At 36.0% G+C, this 25,378-nt stretch overlaps 1 protein-coding gene across 2 annotated transcripts in view; it reads left to right on the top strand.

The window, feature by feature from the left end:
* The window catches only part of LOC143670728 (centromere protein I-like), a 54,454-nt gene that overhangs the window by 16,201 nt on the left and 12,875 nt on the right, over nt 1-25,378 (top strand). For both annotated transcript variants that reach the window (XM_077145663.1, XM_077145662.1), the window contains exons 4-7: nt 4,489-4,607; nt 4,900-5,007; nt 18,298-18,346; nt 18,671-18,717. In XM_077145663.1, coding sequence (XP_077001778.1) covers nt 4,489-4,607; nt 4,900-5,007; nt 18,298-18,346; nt 18,671-18,717 — 323 coding nt within the window. The remainder of the gene's footprint in view (nt 1-4,488; nt 4,608-4,899; nt 5,008-18,297; nt 18,347-18,670; nt 18,718-25,378) is intronic.

Genomic DNA, 25,378 nt, shown 5'->3' with positions numbered 1-25,378 from the left:
ACAAAATGTGTATTTGAGTGCTTCATATTGTCGTTCTGTTTCCTGAGTCCCTGTTCATATTTTTCCATTTTTTTCCCTATATTTTCTTTTTCTTGTCGGATTTCAGATATTCCGTCTTCCAGTTCACTAATCCTATCTTCTTCCTCGAAATCTAACATTGTAGGTTTCCATTGTTTTTTTTCATCTCTTCTACTATGCCTTTCATCCCCATAAGTTCTGATTTGTCTTTTCAGTCTTTCCATTTCTTTTTTGTTCATTCCTTGCCTTCTTTGTATCCTCCCTCAGTTCATTGATTGATTTTTACCACTTTTCCATGTTTCTTCGTATATTCTGAATTAATTGTTTCAGGTCCTGTATCTCATTTGAATTGTTGGTTTGTTCCTTTGACTGGGCCAAATCTTCAATTTTCCTAGTGTGATTTGTTATTTTCTGCTAGTGTCTAGGCATTTAATTGCCTTAATTGGTTTATTCTGGAGATTGCTTTCACTTCTTTTACCTAGGGTTTTCTTGTTGGATGAATTTGTTGTCTGTCTGTTCTTTGACATTCAGTCCAGCTTTTTCTCGATCTCTAGCTTAGGTTTTGTTTAACAGAGTAGAATTTTTCAGTTCTTATTTTCTTGTTTCTTGCCCTGCCTCTATGATGCCTTTTTTCCACCCACCCTTAGGAGGTTCTCCTTATGTATTATAGACCCCAGCCGGATTTTCCCAGACCAAACTGGCCTCCTGTCAGGAGGAAAGAGTCATCTGCATCAGTTTTCTCTGAGGGTGAGACCCAGCAGGTTGAAAGACTTTCTGTGAAGTCTCTGGGCTCTGTTTTTCTTATCCTGCCCAGTATGTGGCGCTTGTCTGCCTGCAGGTCCCACCAGCATAAGATGATGTGGTGTCTTTAACTTTGGCAGACTCTCCCTGCTGGGGCATGGTGGAGACAGAGGAGAGGTTGTAGGCTGGTTTTAATGGCTTTAAATTACCAAGCCCTGTATTCTGAATTCTTTAACAGAGTGATTCCACCTGAGTTGGGCTTCACCCAGCCCCTGGGGAAGACACAGGCTCCAGACAAGCCCTCAACGAAACTTGTTTCTGCCTATGCCTGGGACAGTTGCAGGCTGAGAAGCCCTGCTGTTGTGTCCAAAGGCAGTGGAGTCTTTGTAGAAACACAGCCGCACTAACCTTGTTTCTTCCTTCTTTCTCTTTCCATCCGCCCTGCCCCCTTGGCTCTAGGCAACAATGAGCAGCCTCTGCTTTGAGCAGGTTCACCTGAGCTGAGGGCCTATTTTTGTTTTTATTTTTTTCCACATTTTAAATTTATTTATTTTTAATTGTCCTAAAATAGATATAACATAAAAATATTTTAAGTGGGCAATTCTTTGTCATTAAGTACATTTTGACAATTCTATGTACCTTTCAGCACTCTATTTCTAGACTGTTTTCATGAAACCAAATCAAATGTCATACTCATTTAGCAATAACTTCCCATTCTTCCCTACCCCCATCCCTAGTATCTATTATTCTGCTTTCTGAGTTTGTTTATTCTAAGTTTCATATGAAAGATATCTTAAAATAGTTGTCCTTGTGTGTCTGGCTTGTTTCGTTCAACATTATGTCTTCAAGTTTCATCCATACTGTAGCATGAACCATCACTTCATTTCTTTTTACAGCTGAATAATATTCCATTGCATAAATGTACCAAATTTTGTTCTTCCATTTATCTGTTGATGGACATTTGGGTTGTTTCCGTGTGTTGGCTATTACAAATAATACAGTGATATTATTACAAATAATACAGTGATATTATTGCAGATAATAGTTGATGTACAAGTATTTGTTTGAGCCCCTGCTTTTAATACTTTCGCATGTATTCTTAGAAGTAGAATTGCCAAGTCATATGATAATTTTTTGTTTAACTTTCTGAGGAACTGCCAGTTTTCCGCAATGGGTGTGTGGGTCTCCATTCCTATCAGCAGTGCACAAGGGTTCCCATTTTGCTGCACCCTTGCCAGTAGCTTTTATTTTCCATTTTTTTAATAATAGTCATCCTTGTGGGTTTGAAATGGTATCCTCTTATGGCTTTAATTTGCATTTCAATAGCTCATGATATTGGGCATCTTTTCTGATACTTCATTGGCCATTTGAGTATCTTCTTGTTTAAAAATTTATTTATTAATTTAAAAACTTTAACAAACGAAATAATATATTAACATGATAATCAGTAATTCACAATATCATCACTTAGTTGTATATTTATCATTTCTTAGAATATTTGTATCCATTCATCAAAAGAAATAAGACAATAGAAAAAGAAATAAAATGAAAACAGAAAAAAAAAGATTATACCTACCATACCCCTTACCCCTCGCTTTCACTGATCACTAGCATTTCAAACTAAATTTATTTTCACATTTGTTCCCCCTATTATTTGTTTTTATTCCATGTGTTCTACTCCTCTCTTGACTTGGTAGATAAAAGGAGCATCAGACACAAGGTTTTCACAATCACACAGTCACATTGTGGAAGCTATATCATTATTCAATCATCCTCAAGAAACATGGCTACTGGAACACAGCTCTACATTTTCAGGCAGTTCCCTCCAGCCTCTCCATTACATCTTGACTAGCAAGGTGATATCTACTCAATGTGTAAGAATAACCTCCAGGATAACCTCTCGACTCTGTTTGGAATCTCTTAGCCATTCACACTTTGTCTCATTTCAGTCTTCCTCCTTTTGGTCAAGAAGGTTTTCTCAATCCCTTGGTGCTGAGTCTCGGCTCATTCTAGGATTTCTGTCCGACGTTGCTAGGAAGGTCCACACCTATGGGAGTCATGTCCCACGTAGACAGGGGGAGGGTGTGAGATTGCTTGTTGTGTTGGCTGGAGAGAGAGGCCACATCTGAGCAACAAAAGAGACTCTCTTGGGGGTGACTCTTAGGCCTAAATTTTTAGTAGACTTGACCTATCCTTTGTGGGGTTAAGTTTCATATGAACAAACCCCAAGACTCGGGCCCAGGCTATAGCTGTGGTTGCCCACACCGCTTGTGAGAATATCAAGAACTCAACTGGGGGATGTTGAGTTTCTCCCCGTTCTCACCATTTCCCGAAGGGGGCTTTGCAAATACTTTTCCATTCACTGATTGAATCACTCTGGGATTCATTGGGGCCTCACTGTAGACAAACCAACAAAAAAATCTCATGTCCTTCCTGAGATTCCAAGTAGTTATGGTGTTCAATCAAACTATCTACATTAGTATATTAGGTAATGCAGTAGTCAAAATATAAATTTTGTACTACATAAACATTTTTTGCTTTAGTGAGGGCCTATTTTTAGTTGTTATAATTTGTTAATTAATTCCACAATTGGGGTTTGGTTATGCTCAGTCCCTGCTGCTGGTAAAGTCTCCCTCCTTTCCCCTCTGGGACGCATCCTGTTGGGGAGGAGCACCGGCCACTGGTTTGGGGAACTCATGGTTCTGGAAGTGCTTGCAGCCAGTCCAGGTGCTCCAGACTTGGGTATGCTCTGTGTCTGGTCACTGATTTGGCCCCAGGTGCTGCTCTGTACTGTTTCTGGTTATGTAGTAGCTGTTCTGGAGGACAAACTAAATCGTGCACCCTCCTAAGATGCCATCTTGACACCTCCCCATTATGTTGTATTTCAATTCTTGAAGCCTTAATAAAGAAAAGTTAACATTGAGTGTATGCAAAGCTGTTCTCTGTAATATCACTTCTATTAGCAGGTGGGAGAGAGAATACCATAGAGGCCAGAGAGCAGGATGGAAATATTAGACTCAGATAGAGTGATATTGCTATCAACTAATTCCAGTCATATCTGTTCCATTCTGGTACCCCCATCCCACACCCCCATTTCTCAAGGGTGGGGGATGCAAATATATTTATTTATTATTAAATGTAAAAGCTTATGCAAGGTATCTGTCAGTAGCTTTAAATCAGAATCTATTATGTTATTAAAATAAAAATAATTGTTGAAATTTTCTTACAGGGTTTTTTTTAGATATTATTTACATACCATAAAATGTACGTTTTTAAAGTATAGAAGTCACTGGTGTTTGTATAGTCACAAAATCACCACTATCTAAATCTAGAATATTTTCATCACTCCTAAAATAAACCTCATGTCTGTCCTCCCCCCCTTTAAAATGACATGTTTGGGTAAAAAATTTGCTTTGTAGTTTGTATTAGAAGTTAAAGATAAGATTTGTTTTAAACAGCCACGGTGGCTCAGCAGGCAAGAATGCTTGCCTGCGATGCCAGAGGACCCAGGTTCGTTTCCCGGTGCCTGCCCATGTAAAAAAAAAAAAGGATTTGTTTTAAACAGTGCTTTTTAATGGTAAGATATATTGAATATTACTCTTGAGTTTTTATGGTCTTCAATATAAAATGAGATTTTTTAAGACAGTAATCAATAACAATGGTAAGAAAACAACTGACAGATTAAAATGTAATTTAATTTATAGTTTCTCCTTTTACTCTGTTTTTTAGGGAATGCCATAAGCACTCGGATATTGAAGTGCATGATTCCAACAACTCTAATATCAGAAGATTCTGTGGTTAAGGCTGTCTCATGGCTTTGTGTCGGCAAGTGTTCTGGTAGCACCAAGGTAATCTTTTTAAACACTTTGATGACAAGTCCTTCAGAACCAGTTAGGGACTGGCTAGGAAGAGCCACTTATGGAACAATGGTGGTGGTCTTTTGTGCCAAGTTTGCAGTTTTTTAAAAGTATAGCTTCATGCAAGAACTCTGTTCAGACACATGTTTTTACTGAGAAATAAAATCTGTTATCCTACTTTGTGCTAGAAGCGTTTAAAACATAAGTGATTTAAACAGCCCTGTTGGGTGAGGGGAGGGGTTGACAGTTATACTTCCTTAATGGTAAGCATTTGTCTTGATAGGTACTTTTTTATCGTTGGCTGGTTGCAATGTTTGACTTTATCGATCACAAGGAGAAAATTAACTTGCTTTATGGCTTCTTTTTTTCTTCATTGCAAGATGATGCACTGGTGAGTAAAAATTGGATAACATCATGCACAGATAAAATAATAGTACATGCTTGTATATTGATATACTTTATGGCTTCAGAGGGCCACACAATGCGTTTTTCCTTACTTATTTAAAAATATATCAAACAATCACAAAAGTATTAGGAATAACAGAACAAACACCCTTGCAGGTATCTCAGATTTAACAAATGTAAAATGTTTTTTTAACCATATTTATTTTACATCTTTTAAGGAAGTAAAATGTCAGAGATAGAGTTGATTCCACAATGGAAACTCTTTGCTGATCTAGAGCAGAGATTGGCATCTTTTATCTTTTAAAGCACTTAACAAATCGTTTGGGTTACTTGCTTGTCATATTCTTGATTAATACTGAAAAATCCTCATCAGAATTAGTGAGAAAGAGGATTCCTTTTCATGAGATGTTGATGGACTGATTTTAATCAGATAGCATAATTATTCCCGTTAAAATCATTAGTAGTTCTCAGAAACTAATCTGCTGTCTGTGTGGAAGACTGAAGAACTATGAGTAGTTTGGAGATCATGTGAACCATTCATTTAACTGAGTTCTTTTTGCCTTTAAGAAGGGAATTCATTCTGTGATATCATTAAAAAATATTGTTTCTGCGATGTTCTTTGCATTGTGTTAGGCACTGTACAGGATTCACAGATTAACAGTTTCAGTACTTCAGGAATTTATAATTGGAGGATTAAGGAAAGCACAAAAAGTTAAACAGTTTTGGAGTTAAATAATCAAGGACAGAGTATGGTAGTATGAGGGATAATAATTGCCATGGTATTTCCAGGAAAGGTAGAGAACTGTAAACTGGGGTGATTAGGAAAAGCATTATGAAGTGTGTGGGCATTGAGCTGGGCCTTGAAAGTTGACTGGAATTTGAGAGTTGATGAGGTGAGAAAATGATTGACTTTAGAGGAATATTTCAGCAAACTTGTGAGAAAGAAATGCATAAATTTTGTTTCAAGAGACATTAAATAGACCACCCTGACTTGATTAGAGTTGATGTCAGATGGTGGTGGATGGTAAGGCTGCAAGAGTTGGGTGAGGATAGGTTGAAAAGGTCTTTGAATGTTACGTGAAGGAATTTGAACTTTATCCTCCATTCAGTGGGAAAAACACTGAAAATTTTGAGGCTGAACATGTTGAAAGCCACATTGTAGGAAGTCATATCTAGTAGTGCCAAACAGTAAGAATTTTGACTGAGGCTAGAGGCAGAAAGACTAGTTAGGAGATTAATGTGATAATCCAGGTATAAGATAATGAAGTCCTAGACTAGTGATTCTCAAAGTGTGGTCTTTGGTCCCCTTTGGCTCCCTGATACCTCTCAGGGAGTCTGAGAGGTCAAAATTAGTTTCATAAAAATACCAAGATGTTATTTGCTATTTTCCCTGTGTTGACATTTGTGCTGATGGTGCCAAAACAGTGGTGGCTAAAACTGCTGGCACTCAAGCACAGTTCAAGGCTATGGTGCCAGACTGTACTAGTGGTCATTGTGTCTTCACAGTATTGAAAAAATGCTATTTTTACTTGAGAATATTGTAAACAAAGCAGTAAAAATAAGTTTTATTTGTGTTAGTATTTTTAAATGTTTTTTTATTTCTAAATATAACATATATACAAAGATTAAATTGTATTATATCTTGACCCTTGAGACAGGACTCTAATTTACTGTGATGAGGAAAAGCACTGCTGTATGCTAAAATGTAATAATTGTCTGAGGAAAAGCACTTATATGATAGAGTTGAGAGTTAAACTAGCTTTAACTAGTTTTTTTTTCGAACACTATTCATCGAACACTATTTTCATCGAACACTATTATTTACTTAGAAGAATGACATAAAAACTCTGGTAGTTCAGCCACGTATTTGGCAGACATTTTCTCAGAAATGAACAAAGTGAGCCTAGCATTTCAAATAAAACAACTGGCAGTGTTTGTTGCCAATAATAAAATTTATGTATTGAAGCAAAAATTAGAAGCTTGGAAAATTTGTGTGTCACTGTGAGCTTCACAGCTTCCCTTAAAAACTTTTCTGGTAAGGTTGGTAGTGATGTTAATGAAAGTGATTTTTAAATATTGAATAATGAAGTGTATTAACATTTGGAGGTTCATAGCTCAGTGAACCAACATGCTCCAACTGAACAAGTATAATTTTCCTAAATCATACATGGGTAAAAGACATTCAGTGTGCAAGACGTATCAGTGAATTTTTTTTTAATTAGTTAATTCATTTTTTAAACATAAACAAACACGAACATTCTTACTGTATGGTCATTCCATATTTGATATATATCAGTAATTCAGAATATCATCACATAGTTGTATATTCATCATCATGATCATTTCTTAGAGCATTTACATCAATTCAGAAAAAGAAATAAAAATAAAAAAAAAATCATACATACCATACCCCTTACCCCTCCCTTTCTTGATCACTAGCATTTCAATCTAAATTTATTTTAGCATTTGTTCCCCCTATTATTTATTTATTTTTAATCCATATGTTTTACTCATCTGTCCATAAGGTAGAAAAAAGGAGCATCAGACACAGGGCTCTCACAACCACACAGTCGCACTGCGAAAGCTATCTCATTATACAGTCATCTTCAAGAAACATGGCTACTGGAGCACAGCTCTACATTCTCAGGCAATTCCTTATAGCCTTTCCATTATACCTTAACTAAAAAGGTGACATCTATATAATATATAAGAATAACGTCCACGATAACCTCTCAACTGTGTTTGAACTCTCTCAACATTGGCACTTTATTTTGTCTCATTTCTGTCTTTCCCCTTTTGGTTGAGAAGGTTTTCTCAGTCCCTTGATGCTGAATCCCAGCTCATTCTAGGATTTCTGTCCCACATTGCCAGGAAGGTCAACACCCTTGGGAGTTGTGTATCACATAGAGAAGGGGAGGGCATTGAGTTTGCTTATTGTGTTGGCTGAGAGAGAGGCCACATCTGAGCAACAAAAGAGGTTCTCTTTGGGAAACTCTTAGGCCTAATTTTTAGTAGGCTTAGCCTATCCTTTGTGGGGCTAAGTTTCATATGAACAAACCCCAAAGATTGAGGGCTCAGCCTATTGCTTTTGTTGTCCCACTGCTTGTGAGAATATCAGGAATTCTCCATGTGGGAAAGTTGAATTTTCCCCCTTTCTCGCCATTCCCCCAAAGGGACTTTGCAAATACTTTTTTATTCACTATTCAAATCCCTCTGGGATTTATTGATACATCACTCTGGACAAACCTACAAGATCTCATGCCCTACTCAAGGTTCCATGGACTTATTGTGTTCAATTAAACTGTCCACATAAGTTATATAGGAAAATGCACTTGTTGAAATATAAATTTTGTGCCAAATAAGCATTTTTTGCTTTAGTCTCACACATAAGTTAAAGCTTTAAAATATTAATTACCATCTATTTTCACCACCCTGCAGTATAAAATCTATTGATGAATTTTAATATACAGTGTACAAAGTTCCTTGATAAGGTTTCAAATTCCACATTGCATTTAACCTTTAAGGAACTACCACCTGTTGAGTTTTGGTATACTATCAAATATCTACAATTTTCTGAAAAGGCTATTAAAATATTCCTCCCTTTTCCAACTATATATATTTGATAGGCTGGGTTTTCTTCATATACTTCAATCAAAACCATATACTGTAACAGATTCAGTACAGAAGCAGAGAATCCAACTGTCTTCATTCAGGCCCGAAACAAAGATATTTGTTCAAATGTAAAACAATGCCACTTTTCTCACTATTATTTTTGAAAATTTATTTTTTATAAAATGTCACTTATGTTAGCATGTAATTGTTTAGTTTTTAATGAATTAATAAACATTAAAATTTCTCTTATTTATTTATTTATTTAAATACCAAAAATACAAAGAAAATGCAAACGTTCCCATTTTGATCATTCCGTTAATTCACAATATCATCACATAGTTGCATATTTATCATCATAATAATTTCTTGGAACATTTGCATCTATTCGGAAAAAGAAATAAAAAGACAACAGAAAAAAAAATTATACCTACCATACTCCCTACCCCTCCCTTTCATTGATCACTAGCATTTCAAACTAATTTTATTTTAACATTTATTCCCCTTATTATTTATTTTTATTCCATATGTTCTACTCGTCTGTTGACATGGTAGATAAAAGGAGCATCAGACACAAGGAATTTACAATCACATAGTCACATTGTGAAAGCTATATCATTATTCAATCATCATCAAGAAACATGGCTACTGGAACACAGCTCTACATTTTCAGGCAGTTCCCTCTAGCCTCTCCACTGCATCTTGAATAACAAAGTGATATGTACTTAATGCATAAGAATAAACTCCAGGATAACCTCTCGACTCTGTTTGGAATCTCTTAGCTATTGACACTTTGTCTCATTTCACTCTTCCCTTTTTTGGTCAAGAAGGTTTTCTCAGTCCCTTGATGCTGAGTCTCAGCTCATTCTAGGGTTTTTCTCAATTCCTTGATGCTGAGTCTCAGCTCATTCAAGCATTTCTGTCCTACGTTGCCAGGAAGGTCCGTACCCCTGGGAGTCATGTCCCACGTAGACAGGGGAAGGATGGTGAGTTTTCTTGTTGTGTTGGCTGGAGAGAGAGGTCACATCTGAGCAACAAAAGAGGCTCTCTTGGGGATGACTCTTAGGCCTAATTTTAAGTAGGCTTGACCTATCCTTTGTAGGGTTAAGTTTCATGTGATCTGTTAATTTTTAATATGGTGAATATCAATAGACACAATCTAGTTTAAAAAGAAAAAACTCCTTAGGGGTCCTTTATTTTTAAGAACGTGAAGATTCCTGAGACCAAACAGTTTTGAGACTCAAACTGTTGTAGAGGGTGGCAGAGGGAATGAAAATGTAAGGGCAATTCTTAGGGAAATTGTAGAAGAGTTGATATTACTTGTTTAAATTAGATTAGGGGAAGAGGCAGGAGTTAAGTATCAGGTTTTAAGTCAACAATTCCTCAGAATGATGGTACCCTTTGACAGTGAGAGGAAATTTGTGAGGAGCTAGTTTCAGAAGGAATATAATACATTTGGATTTAGGTGTACAAAATTTAAGATGCCAGAGACCCGGGTTCAATTCCTGAAGCCTGCCCATGCCAGAAAAACAAAACAAACCAAAACAATTTAAGGTAAGAAGACATTCTGTGGACACTGATTCAGTGAACATGTATTAACTAATTACTGTACCAGGCACTGAACTAGTGTTGAAAATGCAAATAATGCAAATATCAATAATACATAATAACTAGGTAATGTGAGACTTATGTATTGTGCACTAAGTTCTTAATATAGACTGTATTTCATTAATTATAAGATGCCATCAGTTGTAAGATGCAGTATTATCTTTTGAACTACTCAGAAAGATTGATGCCAGATAAACTGTCACATATTGATGGTAAGATTTGTCCTGTTTTCAAAGATGTAAAAATGTAATAAATAAGTATGGAGAATATGTGAACAATTTTTTTTTTTGGTCCTGAGGGTCTGAAAGTTATTTTATTCTTTTATTCTTGTTATCTCCTATACCTGGGCTGTCCAGTACGATAGCCACAAGCCACATGATGTGGCTAGTCCAAACTGAAAAGTGTGGTAAATGTAAATACACACCAGATAAAATGTGGTTTTAACCCACTTAATCCTCATGACCATCTTATGAGGAAATGTACCATTATTTTATGCCCGTTGTAGAAATGAGGAATATGAAGCATAAAGAAGTCAAATGATTTGCCCGGGGTCACATGGCTAGAGCCAGGATTCATGGAAAATGCTATTATCATTCCCATTTTAGTGAAGAGACAGCTGAGGGATAGAAAAATAAAGTTACAAAGGTTACCTGCCTAGTAAGAGGCAGAGCCTCAATGACCTTTAAATATAGTGGAAGGAGAAAAGCACAGTGTGAAAAATCCTGTGATAGTATCCACAGGATTTTCTAAGGGTACAGAGGTGAGGTGTCGAAATAAAAAATAGGGTTTGGTGTTAAAGTTATAGTAATTAGTCTTCAACAAGAAGAAAGGTACCTCTCATGACAGTATGAAAAAAGAATGGGTGCTGGTGTAAATTTGTAAGTTAGTAGGGGACAAAGTTGAGGGAATTCCTGTCAGATGGTTTTGGTGTTTCATTTTTTTTTCCTTTCAAATTTTCATTCAACTAGGAAGCCAAGTTTTCTGCTACGAGTAAAGAGGTAAAGATAGAATATGATGGTTGAGGAGAGAGTGCAAATTTTGAAATAGCTGCTGAGAAAAATGGGAATGAGAGCTGATGAGAGATGGAAATTTTATTCTGTTTTGTTTTGTTTTTGCATTCAGTGAGAACTTTTAATTCAATTATCCACCAAATAATATTATAATGCTTTATAAAAATATTAAGTTTTAGGCTACCATCATTCATTAAAAAAAAGTGTTAGTGCTAGAAAGTTGTTTTTGCCAACTTCTATTTTTGGTAAGGGTTTAAGTTCCTCATTAAGAGATTGAAGAAAACAAGCTGTTGAAAAAAATCTTCAAATGTACAAAGTTGTTTATTTTTCTTGGCAGTTTGAAAATGCATAATCATTTAAACTTAATACACATAAAGTTAGTGTTTTATTTCCTTACTGTACAACTGTTATTATAAGGAACTGCTCCATTCAGTTGAAACCTAATGAATACCATCAACCTTTCCTGTCTTATTTTCTTAAAAGCATTAGTGTATATATATATAATTTGTTACCCTTTTTAAAATACTTAGAAAAATTACAATATCATAGTTCACATAAAGCCCTTTAAAAATCTGATGTCACAGGGCTTAGAAGTTAAGGGTATAAATAATGACACATTCTTCTTAGGAAGACCCTCCTGGTAGAGGAATTCAATACTAAGCAGGTTACATAAACATAAAAAACAATCACAATTATTAGTACCAGAACTGTTGATGACTTGCATGAAGTTCATTTGTCACATTTTAAAATGGTTAAATTTCAGTAGATACCTTGGTATAGAATTTCATATTTTGTGATTAAATCAGGTAAATGATGTTAGTTAAAAATTACATTCCTAAAACATGTAGACCTGATGTTATTGCTTTATTTAGAGTGTGACTATAAAATTGAGTATTTCAAAACATGAATACCAGACTTCTATTTATTAGATTCAGTTTTCCCATTGCTAGACACTTATACAGTAATGCTGCTATTCACATTCATATTTTGAAATTTCTTTCAGACTTTGTCAATAAAATCAATCTTATATTTCACTTCTGCACTTTAAATGGGCAAAAACTATCCCGTTTTTGCACTATTATTATTCTGAATTAGTTTTCCTCCTGAAATCAATTATATTCTAAAAGAGAAAAAATATAGTCACTATTAAGTATATTTAAAAAGTGAATGTAAGATAAAAGAGAAATTTAAAAAACTGGAATTTAAAAATGTTTTCAGTAAATGCTGAATCATTTGAAAAAGTATGAAGCCTTAACTGCTATTTTGAGGATATAATACGTGCTGTGTAAACTAGGAAAAATTCGTTATAGCTTGTAATTCTTTTTTTTTTGATTAAATATTTTTTAATTTTTTATTAATTTTTAAATTAATAAAAAATTTTAAATTAAATAATTTTTAATTTTTTATTAATTAAAAAATAAAGAAACAATAAAGCAACATAAATAATCAGTAATTCACAATATCATCACTTAGTTGCATATTCATCATTTCTTAGAACATTTGCATTAATTCAGAAAAAGAAATAAAAGGACCATAGAAAAAGAAATAAAACGAACACAGGAAAGAAAAAAAAAGATTATATCTACCATACCCCTTACCCCTCGCTTCCATTTACCACTAGCATTTCAAACTAAATTTAACATTTGTTCCCCCTATTATTTATTTTTATTCCACATGTTCTACTCTTCTGTTGATATAGTAGATAAAAGGAGCATCAGACACAAGGTTTTCACATTGACAGAGTCTCATTGTGAAAGCTATATCATTGTTCAATCATCATCAAGAAACATGGCTACTGGAACATAGCTCTACATTTTCAGGCAGTTCCCTCCAGCCTCTCCGCTATATCTTAAACAACAAGGTGACATCTACTTAATGCGTAAGAATAACCTCCAGGATAACCTCTTGACTCTGTTTGGAATCTCTCAGCCATTGACACTTTGTCTCATTTCACTCTTCCCCCTTTGGTTGAGAAGGTTCTCTCAATCCCTTGATGCTAAGTCTCAGCTCATTCTAGGGTTTTTCTCAATCCCTTGATGCTGAGTCTCAGCTCATTCCAGGATCTCTGTCCCACGTTGCCAGGAAGGTCCACACCCCTGGGAGTCATGTCCCATGCAGAGAGGGGGAGTGTGGCGAGACTGCTCGTCGTGTTGGGTGGGGAGAGAGGCCACATCTGAGCAACAAAAGAGGCTCTCCTGGGGGTGACTCTTAGGCCTAAATTTTAAGTAGACTTGACCTATCCTTTGTGGGGTTAAGTTTCATATGAACAGACCCCAAGACTGGGGGCTCAGCCTATAGCTTTGGTTGTCCACACTGCTTGTGAGAATATCAAGAATTCAACTTGGGGAAGTTGAATTTCTCCCCGTTCTCACCATTCCCAGAAGGGGGCTTTGCAAATACTTTTCCACTCGCTGATCAAATCGCTCTGAGATTCATTGGGGCATCACTCTGGACAAACCAACAAAATCTCATATCCTACATTCCAAGTACTTATGGTGTTCAATCAAACTGTCTGCATAAGTTATATTAGGAAATGCACTAGTCAAAATATAAATTTTGTAACAAATAAACAGTTTTTGCTTTAGTCTCACACATAAGGTGACATTTTAAAATATTAATTACCACCTATTTTCAGCACCCTGCAATAATGACATTGCTTTGTTCTTCCTCATGCAAAAACGTTTTTAAAATTTGTACATTTAGTCACTATTATTATACACTAGATTATACCATCCTAGATTATACCATCTCAATGTTTAACATCTGTCTTTCTTTCTGGTTTCATTTATGTCCCCAGCCCTCCTCCCTCTATCATTCTCACATGCAGCTTCATTCAGTGTTTTAACATAATTATATTACAGTTAGGTAGTATTGTGCTGTCCATTCCTGAGTTTTTGTATTCAGTCCTGTTGCACCGTCTGTGTCTCTTCAGCTCCAGTTCCCCAGTATCTTACCCTATTTCTATCTCCTGATGGTCTCTGTTACCAACGAAATAGTCCAAGTTTATTCACTAATATCAGTTCATATCAGTGAGACCGTACAGTATTTGTTCTTTAGTTTTTGGTTAGTCTCACTCAGCATAATGTTCTCAAGGTCCATCCATGTGGTTACATACTTCATGAGTTTATTCTGTCTTAAAGCTGCATAATATTCCATCGTATGTATATACCACAGTTTGTTTAGCCACTCATCTGTTAATGGACATTTTGGCTGTTTCCATCTCTTTGCAATTATAAATCATGCTGCTATAAACATTAGTGTGCAAATGTCTGTTTGTGTCTTTGCCCTTATATACTCTGAGTAGATACCTAGCAATGGTATTGCTGGGCCATACGGCAATTCTATATTCAGCTTTTTGAGGAACTGCCAAACTGCCTTCCACAGCGGTTGCACCATTTGACATTCCCACCAACAGTAAATAAGTGTGCCTCTTTCTCCAGCACTTGCCATTTTCTGTTTTGTTGATAATAGCCATTCTGGTGGGTGTGAGATGGTGTCTCATTGTGGTTTTGATTTGCATTTCTCTAATGGCCAGGGACGTTGAACATCTCTTCATATGCCTTTTGGCCATTTGTATTTCCTCTTCTGAGAAGTGTCTGTTCAAGTCTTTTTCCCATTTTGTAATTGGATTGGCTGTCTTTTTTTTGTTGAGTTGAACAATCTCTTTATGAATTCTGGATACTAGACCTTTATCTGATATGTCGTTTCCAAATATTGTCTCCCATTGTGTAGGCTGTTTTTTTACTTTCTTGATGAAGTTCTTTGATGCACAAAAGTGTTTAATTTTGAGGAGTTCCCATTTCTTTCTTTCTGTCTTCAGTGCTCTTGCTTTAGGTGTAAGATCTATAAACCGCCTCCAATTAATTATAAGATTTATAAGATATCTCCCTACATTTTCCTCTAACTGTTTTATGGTCTTAGACCTAATGTTTAGATCTTTGATCCATTTTGAGTTAACTTTTGTATAGGGTGTGAGACATGGGTCTTCTTTCATTCTTTTGCATATGGATATCCATTTATTGAAGAGACTGTCCTGTCCCAGGTGAGTTGGCTTGACTGCCTTATCAAAGATCAGTTGTCCATAGATGAGAGGGTGTATATCTGAACACTCTATTCGATTCCATTGGTCAATATATCTATCTTTATGCCAGTACCATGCTGTTTTGACCACTGTGGCTTCATAATATGCCTTAAAGTCAGGCAGCGTGAGCCCTCCAGCTTCGTTTTTTTTCCTCAAGATACTTTTAGCAATTCGGGGCACCCTGCCCTTCCAGATAAATTTGCTTATTGGTTTTTCTATTTCTGAAAAGTAAGTTGTTGGGATTTTGATTGGTATTGACTGCAAGCCTTTTATAATTCTGGTACTTATTAATGTAATTCACAACACAGAGAATGTAAACATCATGACGGCAGGATTTTTTGTGTGTTTTATTTATTGTTAAGAAGGTATTTGTTTCATGAATGAATCAATCAAAATGAACTCATTAGTGTTGGTCAAATGAATAGCAACCTATTGAGTATTATTCTTGATGCTGACCACAGTTTCTTGCTCAGTTTGGCAAGAAAGTTTTTCTTTATCTTTTTTATCCTGTCTATAAAATAAATGTTTTTTGAAGTATACTGTACGTACAGAAAATTGTCTACATCGTAAGTGAAAGGCTGTTGTAGTGAAAAAGGAGCATAGATAGGTGGGTATGACTGTGTTCCAATAAAACGTTATTTACAAGAATAAGTGATATTCTCGATTTGGCCCGTAGGTTTTTGTTTACCTATTTCTCCTATAGAGAATAGTTTCCTCATGTGATGAAAAGATGTTCTTAATTTAATGAACTCTAATTTATTGTTCTTTATTTCTTTTGTGGCTATCACTTTTTCTTTTATGAAGGAAAAAACTACCACTTCATGGTCATGAACTGTTCTCCTGTTTTCTTCTAGAAGGGTGTTGGCAGACTTTTTCTGTAAGTGTCCAGGTAGTAAATATTTTATAGGCTTTGTGGGCCATCCAGTCTGTGGAAACTACTCAAATCTGTTTTGTAGAGAGAAAGCAGATATGGACAATATATAAATGAATGTATGTGAATGTGTTCTGATAAATCTTTATTTACCAAAACATGTGGGTTATAGTTTGCCAGCCCTGATCTAGAATAAGACCTCAACAAATTGGCACTCAAAATGAAATGGTATAGCAATTTGACACATTTATTGAGTGTGTTTTATTTGCCACACTGAGGACTAAGTGGTTAATTAAATTATGGCATACCCACGCACTGGAATGTTAAACATCATTGAACATGATAATTTTGAAGACCAAGCAATAAGGGAAAATGTTTTAAATGGAAAGTCAGGATAAAAATTTTAAGTTTGTATCTCAATAAATATGGTCTAGTACTAAAAGGGAATACATGAATTTTTGTTACGTAGAAGGATTATGAGCAATTCTTACTCTGTTTTTGAAATCGTCTAAAGTGTTTATATATTCACCAAACCACTTATAAGTCGTATAATGGGGTGTCGATTAAAACTATTGTTCTTTTGTTTTTTTGTTTTGTTTTTAGATTTTATGGTGGTTTTATATATACACACACACACACACACACACACACACACATATGTTTATGTGGGTATGTACATATATATTTCCACATAGAAAATTTCCCATTTTGCCCATTTTTAAGTGTACAATTCATTTGTCTTAATTGCATTCACAGTGTTGTGCAGTCATCACCTGTGTTTATTACCAAAACTTTTTCATCACCCCAAACAGAAACTTAGTACCCATTAATCAATAAATTCCCCATTCCCCCTTCTGCCCAGCCTCTGGTAACCTATAATCTTTTAGTCTCTATGAATTTGCTTATTCAAGATATTTCATATAAGTGAAATCATAAAATATTTGTCCTTTTGTGTCCTTTAGTTCACTCAGCATAATATTTTCAAGGCTCATCCATGCTGTAGCATGGTTGAATAATATTCCATTGTATGTATATACCACATTTTGTTTATCTTTTCATCTGTTGATGGACACTTGGTTGTTTCCACCTTTTGGTTATTGTAAATAATGCTGCTATATACTTTGGTGTACAACTGTCTATTCAAGTCCCTGTTCTCAATTCTTGAGGGTATATACCTAGAAATAGGTTGTCAGGACATATAGTATTTCTGTGTAACTTTTTTTTTAACTTTTTATTTTGGAATTATTTCAAACTTACAGGACAGTTGCAAAAATAATAGAAATCCCATACAAAGAACTCCAACATACTCCCTGCCAAAAGACCCAGATTCACCATTTTGCCACATTGCCATTTCTCCCCGCCCTAATCCATCCATCCATTTTCTAAACATTTGAGAGTAGGTTGCATAAATCATGGTCCGTGTACACCAAAACTTGCATGTTCATTTACTAAGAACAAGGATGTTCATTTATATAACCACCTTAAGTACATCTTTCAAGCTCGAACAGTTTAATGTTGATGACTGTCCATGCTCCAGTTTTTTCATAGCTCCCAATAATGTCCTTTTGAGTATTTTCTCCTCCATTATTATATCCAGTTCAGGATCATGTATTACAGTTAGTTATGTTTAACTTTTTGAGGAACCACCAAACTGGTTTCCTGCAGCTGCATCAATTTACATTCCCACCAACAGTGTGCAAGGGTTGTAATTTCTCTGTATCCTCACTAAAGGATATTTGGTGATTTTTATTTTCTGATTTTTAAAAAATAATGGCCGTCCTAGTGGGTATGAAATGGTATCTTATTGTGGTTTTGATTTGCATTTCTCTAATGACTAATAATGTTGAACATCTTTTTTTTCTTGTTGTTGTTGAACATCTTTTCATGTGCTTTTTGGCCATTTGTATATTTTCTCCAGAGTAATAAAGACTTTTTTATCACCACTATGTATATGAAAAATAGAAGCTTTGTAAAACTTGTTCAGTGACATCCTGAGACCTTTTTTCTTAATCAGTATAAGATTGACTCTTGAAGAAAGTATGTTGTTGCTCTTTTCAAGATATGTCATTCCTCTTTTTACATTTTATATTTTAACAGTGCCCTTATGTCAGCCATTTGTTATATTTACTTACCAAAAAAGAGAATGGTGAGTATTTTCATTTCAGTTGTAGTACATTTTCTCTGTGGAATTAGCTTTTGTATTGGCTTTTATAATATTATCTATTCACATTAGTTATGTGATAGGCCTTGTTTTTTGGGAATTGCTTGCTTTTTAGTACCTTTATATAAGAGCATTTGCTTAATGGCGTAACTGAACAGTTTTTATATATTTATATTTATATATTTATCAGTATTTATATTCATGATTTGTTGTAAGAGGAAGCTATATAAACTACATGGTAGTTAGGTATAACCAGTTTCTTCTATTTTGAACCAAATGCATAGAACCTTTTTTCTTTACCTTTTCTAGTCAAACCATTTCGTGTGAGAAAGCTGCTTGATCTTCAGGCTAAGATGGTGAGTACTAAAAAGACCTGAAACTGGCCAGTGTATTATTCACTAGATAATGAGCTAGTCTGAGAATACAAAATCAGAGCTGTCATTGTTTTCAAGGAACTTAATGTCTGTGGGGTTTAGGCCACAAAATAAAAAGTCAAAATCAGACTTGGGGATAGGAAAACTTACTGGAGGCGTGGTGATGCTTGAGAGAAATTATAAAAGATGAGTGGGATTTAACAAGGCAAAGAAGGGAAGAAACAGCATATGCAAAGACATGCAGATGTCAGAGAACAAAGTCTGTTTAGGGAACTGGTTTGGTATAGCTTGACCAGTAAGTATTAGGGAGTGGTCAGAAATGTTAATTTTTTGTTGTTGATGTGACCAAAGAAAGCATTTCAAGACATTATTTTCTTTTGTATACTTAAACTTCAGTATATTATTTTCTGACCATTACCTCTTGTTGTTAGAACTCTCTTGCATTGTTATTTCCACAATACCTGCTGGGTAGGAAGTCTGTGAAACTTTGGGTATGGAACAATAGGAAGTAATAATTTGTGTGTCTAGCTGAAACCGACATGACCTACCTAAAGGCATTCAAATGTAATGAAAAACACAAACACACATATACATTCATGCTTCTCTAGTGTGAGGGTTCCTCCTAACCCTTTTTGTCCCTGTGTAATCTCTTTGCTGGCATGGCTTTGATCCCACCTGTATGCTGATGCCTCAGTGCTGTAATTTTTTTTCCCTCAAGCCAAACTGTATCCAGCTATATTAAAGATACTTTTCATAAGTAATCATGGTATTTCAGGTAGAACATGGGCAGACTATCTATCATTAATAGTGTACAGCAACTTTCAAACGCCCTTCTTCAATGGACTACCAAAATCAGAAAGCCACTATAAAACCTAAAGAAGTCTTTATTTGATGCTCTGAACAGGGAAAGTTTAGAGTGAGGGTTGGCATTTCATATTTAGCATGTTGTTTAACTTTTCACCAGCTGACCCTGACTTTCAGGAAATGAGATGAAAATGACAGAATTATCATTTTGAAGGTCCACAGGCTAAACAAGGAATCGCTGATCTTTTTTTTTTTTTTAGCTTTTTTTATTGTGAAAGATAATATGTATACAAGAAAGCAATAAATTTCCAAGTACATTTTAACAAGTAGTTATACAACAGATTTTAAAGTTTGGTATGGGTTACAGTTCTATGATGTTTCCTTTTTTCTTTTAGCTGCTTCAAGACACTGGAGATCAAAATAAATATCAATATATTGACTCAGCAGTCATATTAATTTGTTAAATCCTGTCTTCTCTATTATACTCTTCCTTCTTTTTTTGTGAGAAATAACATATATACTAAAAAGCAATAAATTTCAAAGTACGTTGCAGCAGTTAGTTGTAGAATATGTTTCAGAGTTTGGTATGGGTTAGAATTCTACAATTGTAGGTTTTTATTTTCTAGCTGCTCTAAGGTACTGGAGACTAAAAGAAATATCAATATAATGATTCAGCATTCACATTCATTTGTTAAACCTGACCTCTGTATAATTCCACCATCACCTCTGATCTTTTTCTCACCCTTTAGGGGTATTTGGGCTATGCCCATTCTAACTTTTTCACGTTGGAAGGGGCTGTCGATAATAAGGGATGGGAGATGGAACTAGTTGATGTTCTGGAAAGGCTGACCCCTCTGCATTTCAGAATTTATCTGGTCCAGGGACCTATCTGGAGGTTTTAGGATTCTGGAAAGTTACCCTAGTGCATGGAAAATTTGTAGAATCTTAGATAATACCCTAGGTGTTCTTTAGGATTGGCAGGAATAGTTTTGGTTGGTGTTTGGCAAGTTATGGTATTAGCGATGTCTAACTGAAGCTTGCGTAAGAGTGACCTCTAGAGTAGTCTCTCGACTCTGTTTCAACTCTCTCAGCCACTGATAACCTTATTTGTATGCTTCTTTTCCAAAACCCTTTTGGTCAGGATGGCATTGTTGAATCCATGGTGCCAGGGCCAGACTCATCCCTGAGAGTCATTGCCCACACCACCACGGAAACTTTCATCCTTGGATGTTATGTCCCACGTGTGGGGAGGGCAATGTTTTCACTTGCACTTAGAGAGAGAGAGGCCACATCTCAGCAACAAAAGAGGTCCTCTGGAGGGGACTGTTAGGCATACATATAGGTAGGCTAAGCTTCTCCACTATGTACATAAGCTTCGCAAGAGCAAGCCTCAACATCAAGGGTTTGGCCTGTTGGTTTGGGTGTCCCTCATGTTTGACACAGAATCAGGGGTTCTCCAGGTGGTAAAGTTTAATAGTTCCATATTTTTTCTCCCATCCTTCAAGGGACTTTGCCAATACTTTTTGATTGTTTGCTTAATACACTCTAGGACATATCCAGGTATTTCATTAAGTTATACAGGATTAAAAGTTCTCATTCTTATTCTGGGCTCCCTGTGTTTTAATTGTTTAAATGATCTATCCAGACAGGTTGAGGTAGATTATGTGCTATAGACAATTTAGGTTCTGGACAAAATAAACCTTTCTTTCTTTGGTCTCAGAGAGTAGGTGAAGTTCTAAAATACAGGCAATGTCTTCTTTACACCCTGTATTCTGAATTACCTTAATCCTGACCTGATGAGCTTTGTTCTTATCTCTGAATACCAGGTTATACATATATAAAACAAGGAATTGCTGCTGTTTTAATGGATGCCATCTCAGGGGCATCACTAAAAAGATCAGATTGCCTGACATTCTGGTAATTTTGGTGGGGGGCGGAAGTCAGGCTTCTACAGATTTAAGGGAATCAAGTCTATGCTGAAGGCTGAGAGGCAGAAGAGGACATGAGGATGTAAAAATGGATTTAAGATTTCCATACCACAAGGCATTTGCACCAAGGTGGATAATGTATATCAACATCAAGGAATCCAGTATCGTTGATTGGGGCATCACTCTGGACAAACCTACAAAATCTCATGCCCTACTCAAGGTTCCATGTACTTATGGTGTTTATTAAATTGTCCACATAAGTTATATAAGGAAATGCACTAGTCAAATTATAAATTTTGTACCAAATAAACATTTTTTGCTTTATTCTCATGCATAAGTTAAAATTTTAGAATATGAATTATCATCTGTTTTCAGCACCCTGCAGTATTGACATTCTTTTGTTCTTCCTCATGCAAAAGCATTTTTTAATTTGTACATTTAGTCACTATCATTGTATACGCTAGGCCTTCCTAGATTATACCATTTCAGTCTTTGTCTATCTTTCCTTCTGATTTCATTTTTGCCCCCAGCACTCTTCCCTCTATCCTTCTCACATTCAGGTTCATTCAGTATTTTGACATTATTATATTACAGTTAGGTAGTATTGTGCTGTCCATTTCTGAATTTTTGCAATCAGTCCTGTTGCACAATATGTATCCCTTCAGCTCCAACTACCCAATATCTACCCTATTTCTATCTGCTACCAACTGAAGTTTTCCAAGTTCATTCACTAATGTCAGTTCTTATCAGTGAGAGCATACAGTATTTGTCCTTTTGCTTCTGGCAAATCTCACTCAGCCTAATAATGTCCTTAAGGTCGAGTCATGTTGTTACGTAATTCATAACTTTATTCTTACAGCTGCATAATATTCAATCATACGTATATACCATAGCTTGTTCAGCCACTCGTCTGTTGATGGACATTTGGCAATTCACAATTGCCAAGAGTGAATAATGCTGCTATAAACATTGGTGTGCAAATGTCCGTTTGTGTCTTTACCCTCATGTCCTCTGAGTAAATATAAATTTAATAATTCAGCATTCATATTCATTTGCTAAATTCTGTCTTCTGTGTATAACTCCAGCACCACCTTTGATCTTTCCATCCTTCTCTTTAGGAGTATTTGGGCTGTGAATTCTAAATTTTTCATACTAGAAGGGATTGTCACTAATATGGAGTATGAAGATGGAACTATCTGGTGTTCTGGAGAGGCTGGGCTAGGTTTCAGCACTTATCTGGGCCAGGGAACCATGTGGAGGTTGTAGGTTTCTGGAAAGTTACTCCACTGCCTGGAACCCATGTGGTATCTTCTGTATTGTCTTAGCCATTCTTACGAATTGGACAGAATGGTCCTGATTGGGGGTTGGCAGGTTACGATAGGTAGCAAGGTCAAACTGAAACTTGCGAAAGAATAACCTCCAGAGTAGCCTCTCAACTCTATTGGAACTCTCCCAGCCACTGATACTTGATTAGTTCTACTTCTTTTCCCCCTTTTAGTCAGGACAGTGCCAGGTCTGGATTCATCCCTGGGAGTCATCTCCCATGTCGCCAGGGAGATTTTCACCCTCAGATGTCATGTCCCATGTAGGGAGGAGGGCACTAATTTCACTTGCAGAGTTGGGCATAGAGAAAGTGAGGACACATCTGAGGAACCACAGAGGTCCTCCAGAAGTAACTCTTAGGCATGCCTATAGGTAGTCTAAGCTTCTTCACTATATACATAAGTTTCACAAGAGTAAGCCTCATGATCGAGGGCATGGCCTATTGATTTGGGTGTTCCTAAACTTTTTTTTTCCATTCTACATATATGATCAGTAATTCTTAATATCATCACATAGTTGTATATTCATCATTTCTTAGAACATTTGCATCGATTTAGAAAAAGAAATAAAAAGACAACAGAAAAAGAAATAAAATGATAATAGAGAAAGAAAAGTTATACATACCATACCCCTTACCCCTTGCTTTCATTTACCACTAGCATTTCAAACTAAATTTATTTTAACATTTGTTCCCCCTATTATTTATTTTTATTCCATATGTTCTACTCATCTGGTGATATGGTAGATAAAAGGAGCATCAGACATAAGGTTTTCACAGTCACAGACTCACATTGTGAAAGCTATATCATTGTTCAATCATCATCAAGAAACATGGCTACCGGAACACAGCTCTACATTTTCAGGCAGTTCCCTCCATCCTCTCCACTACATCTTGAACGACAAGGTGATATCTACTTAATGCGTAAGAATAACCTCCAGGATAACCTCTCGACTCTGTTTGGAATCTCTCAGCCATTGACATACGTCTCATTTCACTCTTCCCCCTTTTGGTCAAGAAGGTTTTCTCAATCCCTTGATGCTAAGTCTCAGCTCATTCTAGGGTTTTTCTCAATCCCTTGATGCTGAGTCTCCGTTCATTCCAAGATCTCTGTCCCACGTTGCCAGGAAGGTCCACACCCCTGGGAGTCATGTCCCACGTAGACAGGGGAGGGTGGTGAGTTTGTTGTGTTTGCTGGAGAGAGAGGCCACATCTGAGCAACAAGAGGCTTTCTTGGGGATGACTTTTAGGCCTAAATTTTAAGTAGGCTTGACTTATCCTTTGTGGGGTTAAGTTTCATATGAACAAATCCCAAGACTCGGGGCTCAGCCTATAACTTTGGTTGTCCATACTGCTTGTGAGAATATCAAGAATTCAACTTGGGGAAGCTGAATTTCTCCCCGTTCTCACCATTCCCCAAAGGGGGCTTTGCAAATACTTTTCCACTCACTGATCAAATCACTCTGGGATTCATCAGGGCATCACTCTGGACAGACCAACAAAATCTCATGTCCTACCTGAGATTCCAAGTACTTATGGTATTCATTCAAACTATCTACATAAGTTATATTAGGAAATGCACTAGTCAAAATATAAATTCTGTACCAAATAAACATTTTTTGCTTTAGTCTCACACATAAGGTGACATTTAAAAATATTAATTACCATCTATTTTCAGCACCCTGCAATAATGACATTCCTTTGTTCTTCCTCATGCAAAAGCATTTTTAAAATTTGTGCATTTAGTCACTATTATTATACACTCTAGGCATCCCTAGATTATACCGTCTCAATCTTTAACATCTATCTTTGCTTCTGATTTCATTTATGCTCCCAACTCCCCTTTATACCATCTCAATGTTTAGCATCTATCTTTCTTTCTGATTTCATTTATGCCCCCAGCTCCCCTTCGTTTTTGAAGAACAGTTTTGTTGGATATAGAATTCTTAGTTGGCAGTTTTTCTCTTTTAGTAATTTAAATATATCATCCCACTGTCTTCTCGCCTCCCTGGTTTCTGCTGAGAGGTCTGCGCATAGTCTTATTGGGCTTCCCTTGTATGTGATGGATTGCTTTTTTCTAGCTGCTTTCCAGATTCCTTCTTTCTCTTTGACCTCTGACATTCTGATTAGTAAATGTCTTGGAGTACGTCTATTTGGATCTATTCTCTTTTGGGGTACGCTGCGCTTCTTGAAACTGTAATTTTAGGTCTTTCATAAGAGTTGGGAAATTTTCAGTGATAATTTCTTCCATTAGTTTTTCTCCTCCTTTTCCCTTCTCTTCTCCTTCTGAGACACTCACAACAGGGATTTCATGCCCTTCATGCTATCATTCAATTCCCTGAGTCCCTGCTCTTATTTTTCATTTTTTTCCCTATATTTTCTTTTGCTTGTTGAATTTCAGATATCCTGTCCTTCGGTTCACTAATCCTATATTCTGCCCCTTGAAATCTGACATTATAGGTTTCCATTGTTTTTTTTTTCATCTCTTCTTCTGTGCCTTTTATTCCCATAAGTTCTGTGATTTGTTTTTTCAAAATTTCTATTTCTTCTTTTTGTTCATTATTGCCTTCTTTATATCCTCCCTCAGTTC

Source organism: Tamandua tetradactyla, chromosome X, assembly GCF_023851605.1.
Source record: "Tamandua tetradactyla isolate mTamTet1 chromosome X, mTamTet1.pri, whole genome shotgun sequence".
NCBI lineage: Eukaryota > Metazoa > Chordata > Mammalia > Pilosa > Myrmecophagidae > Tamandua > Tamandua tetradactyla.
Note: the sequence above shows the minus strand (reverse complement) of the source record. Positions and strands in the feature narration are given on the sequence as shown.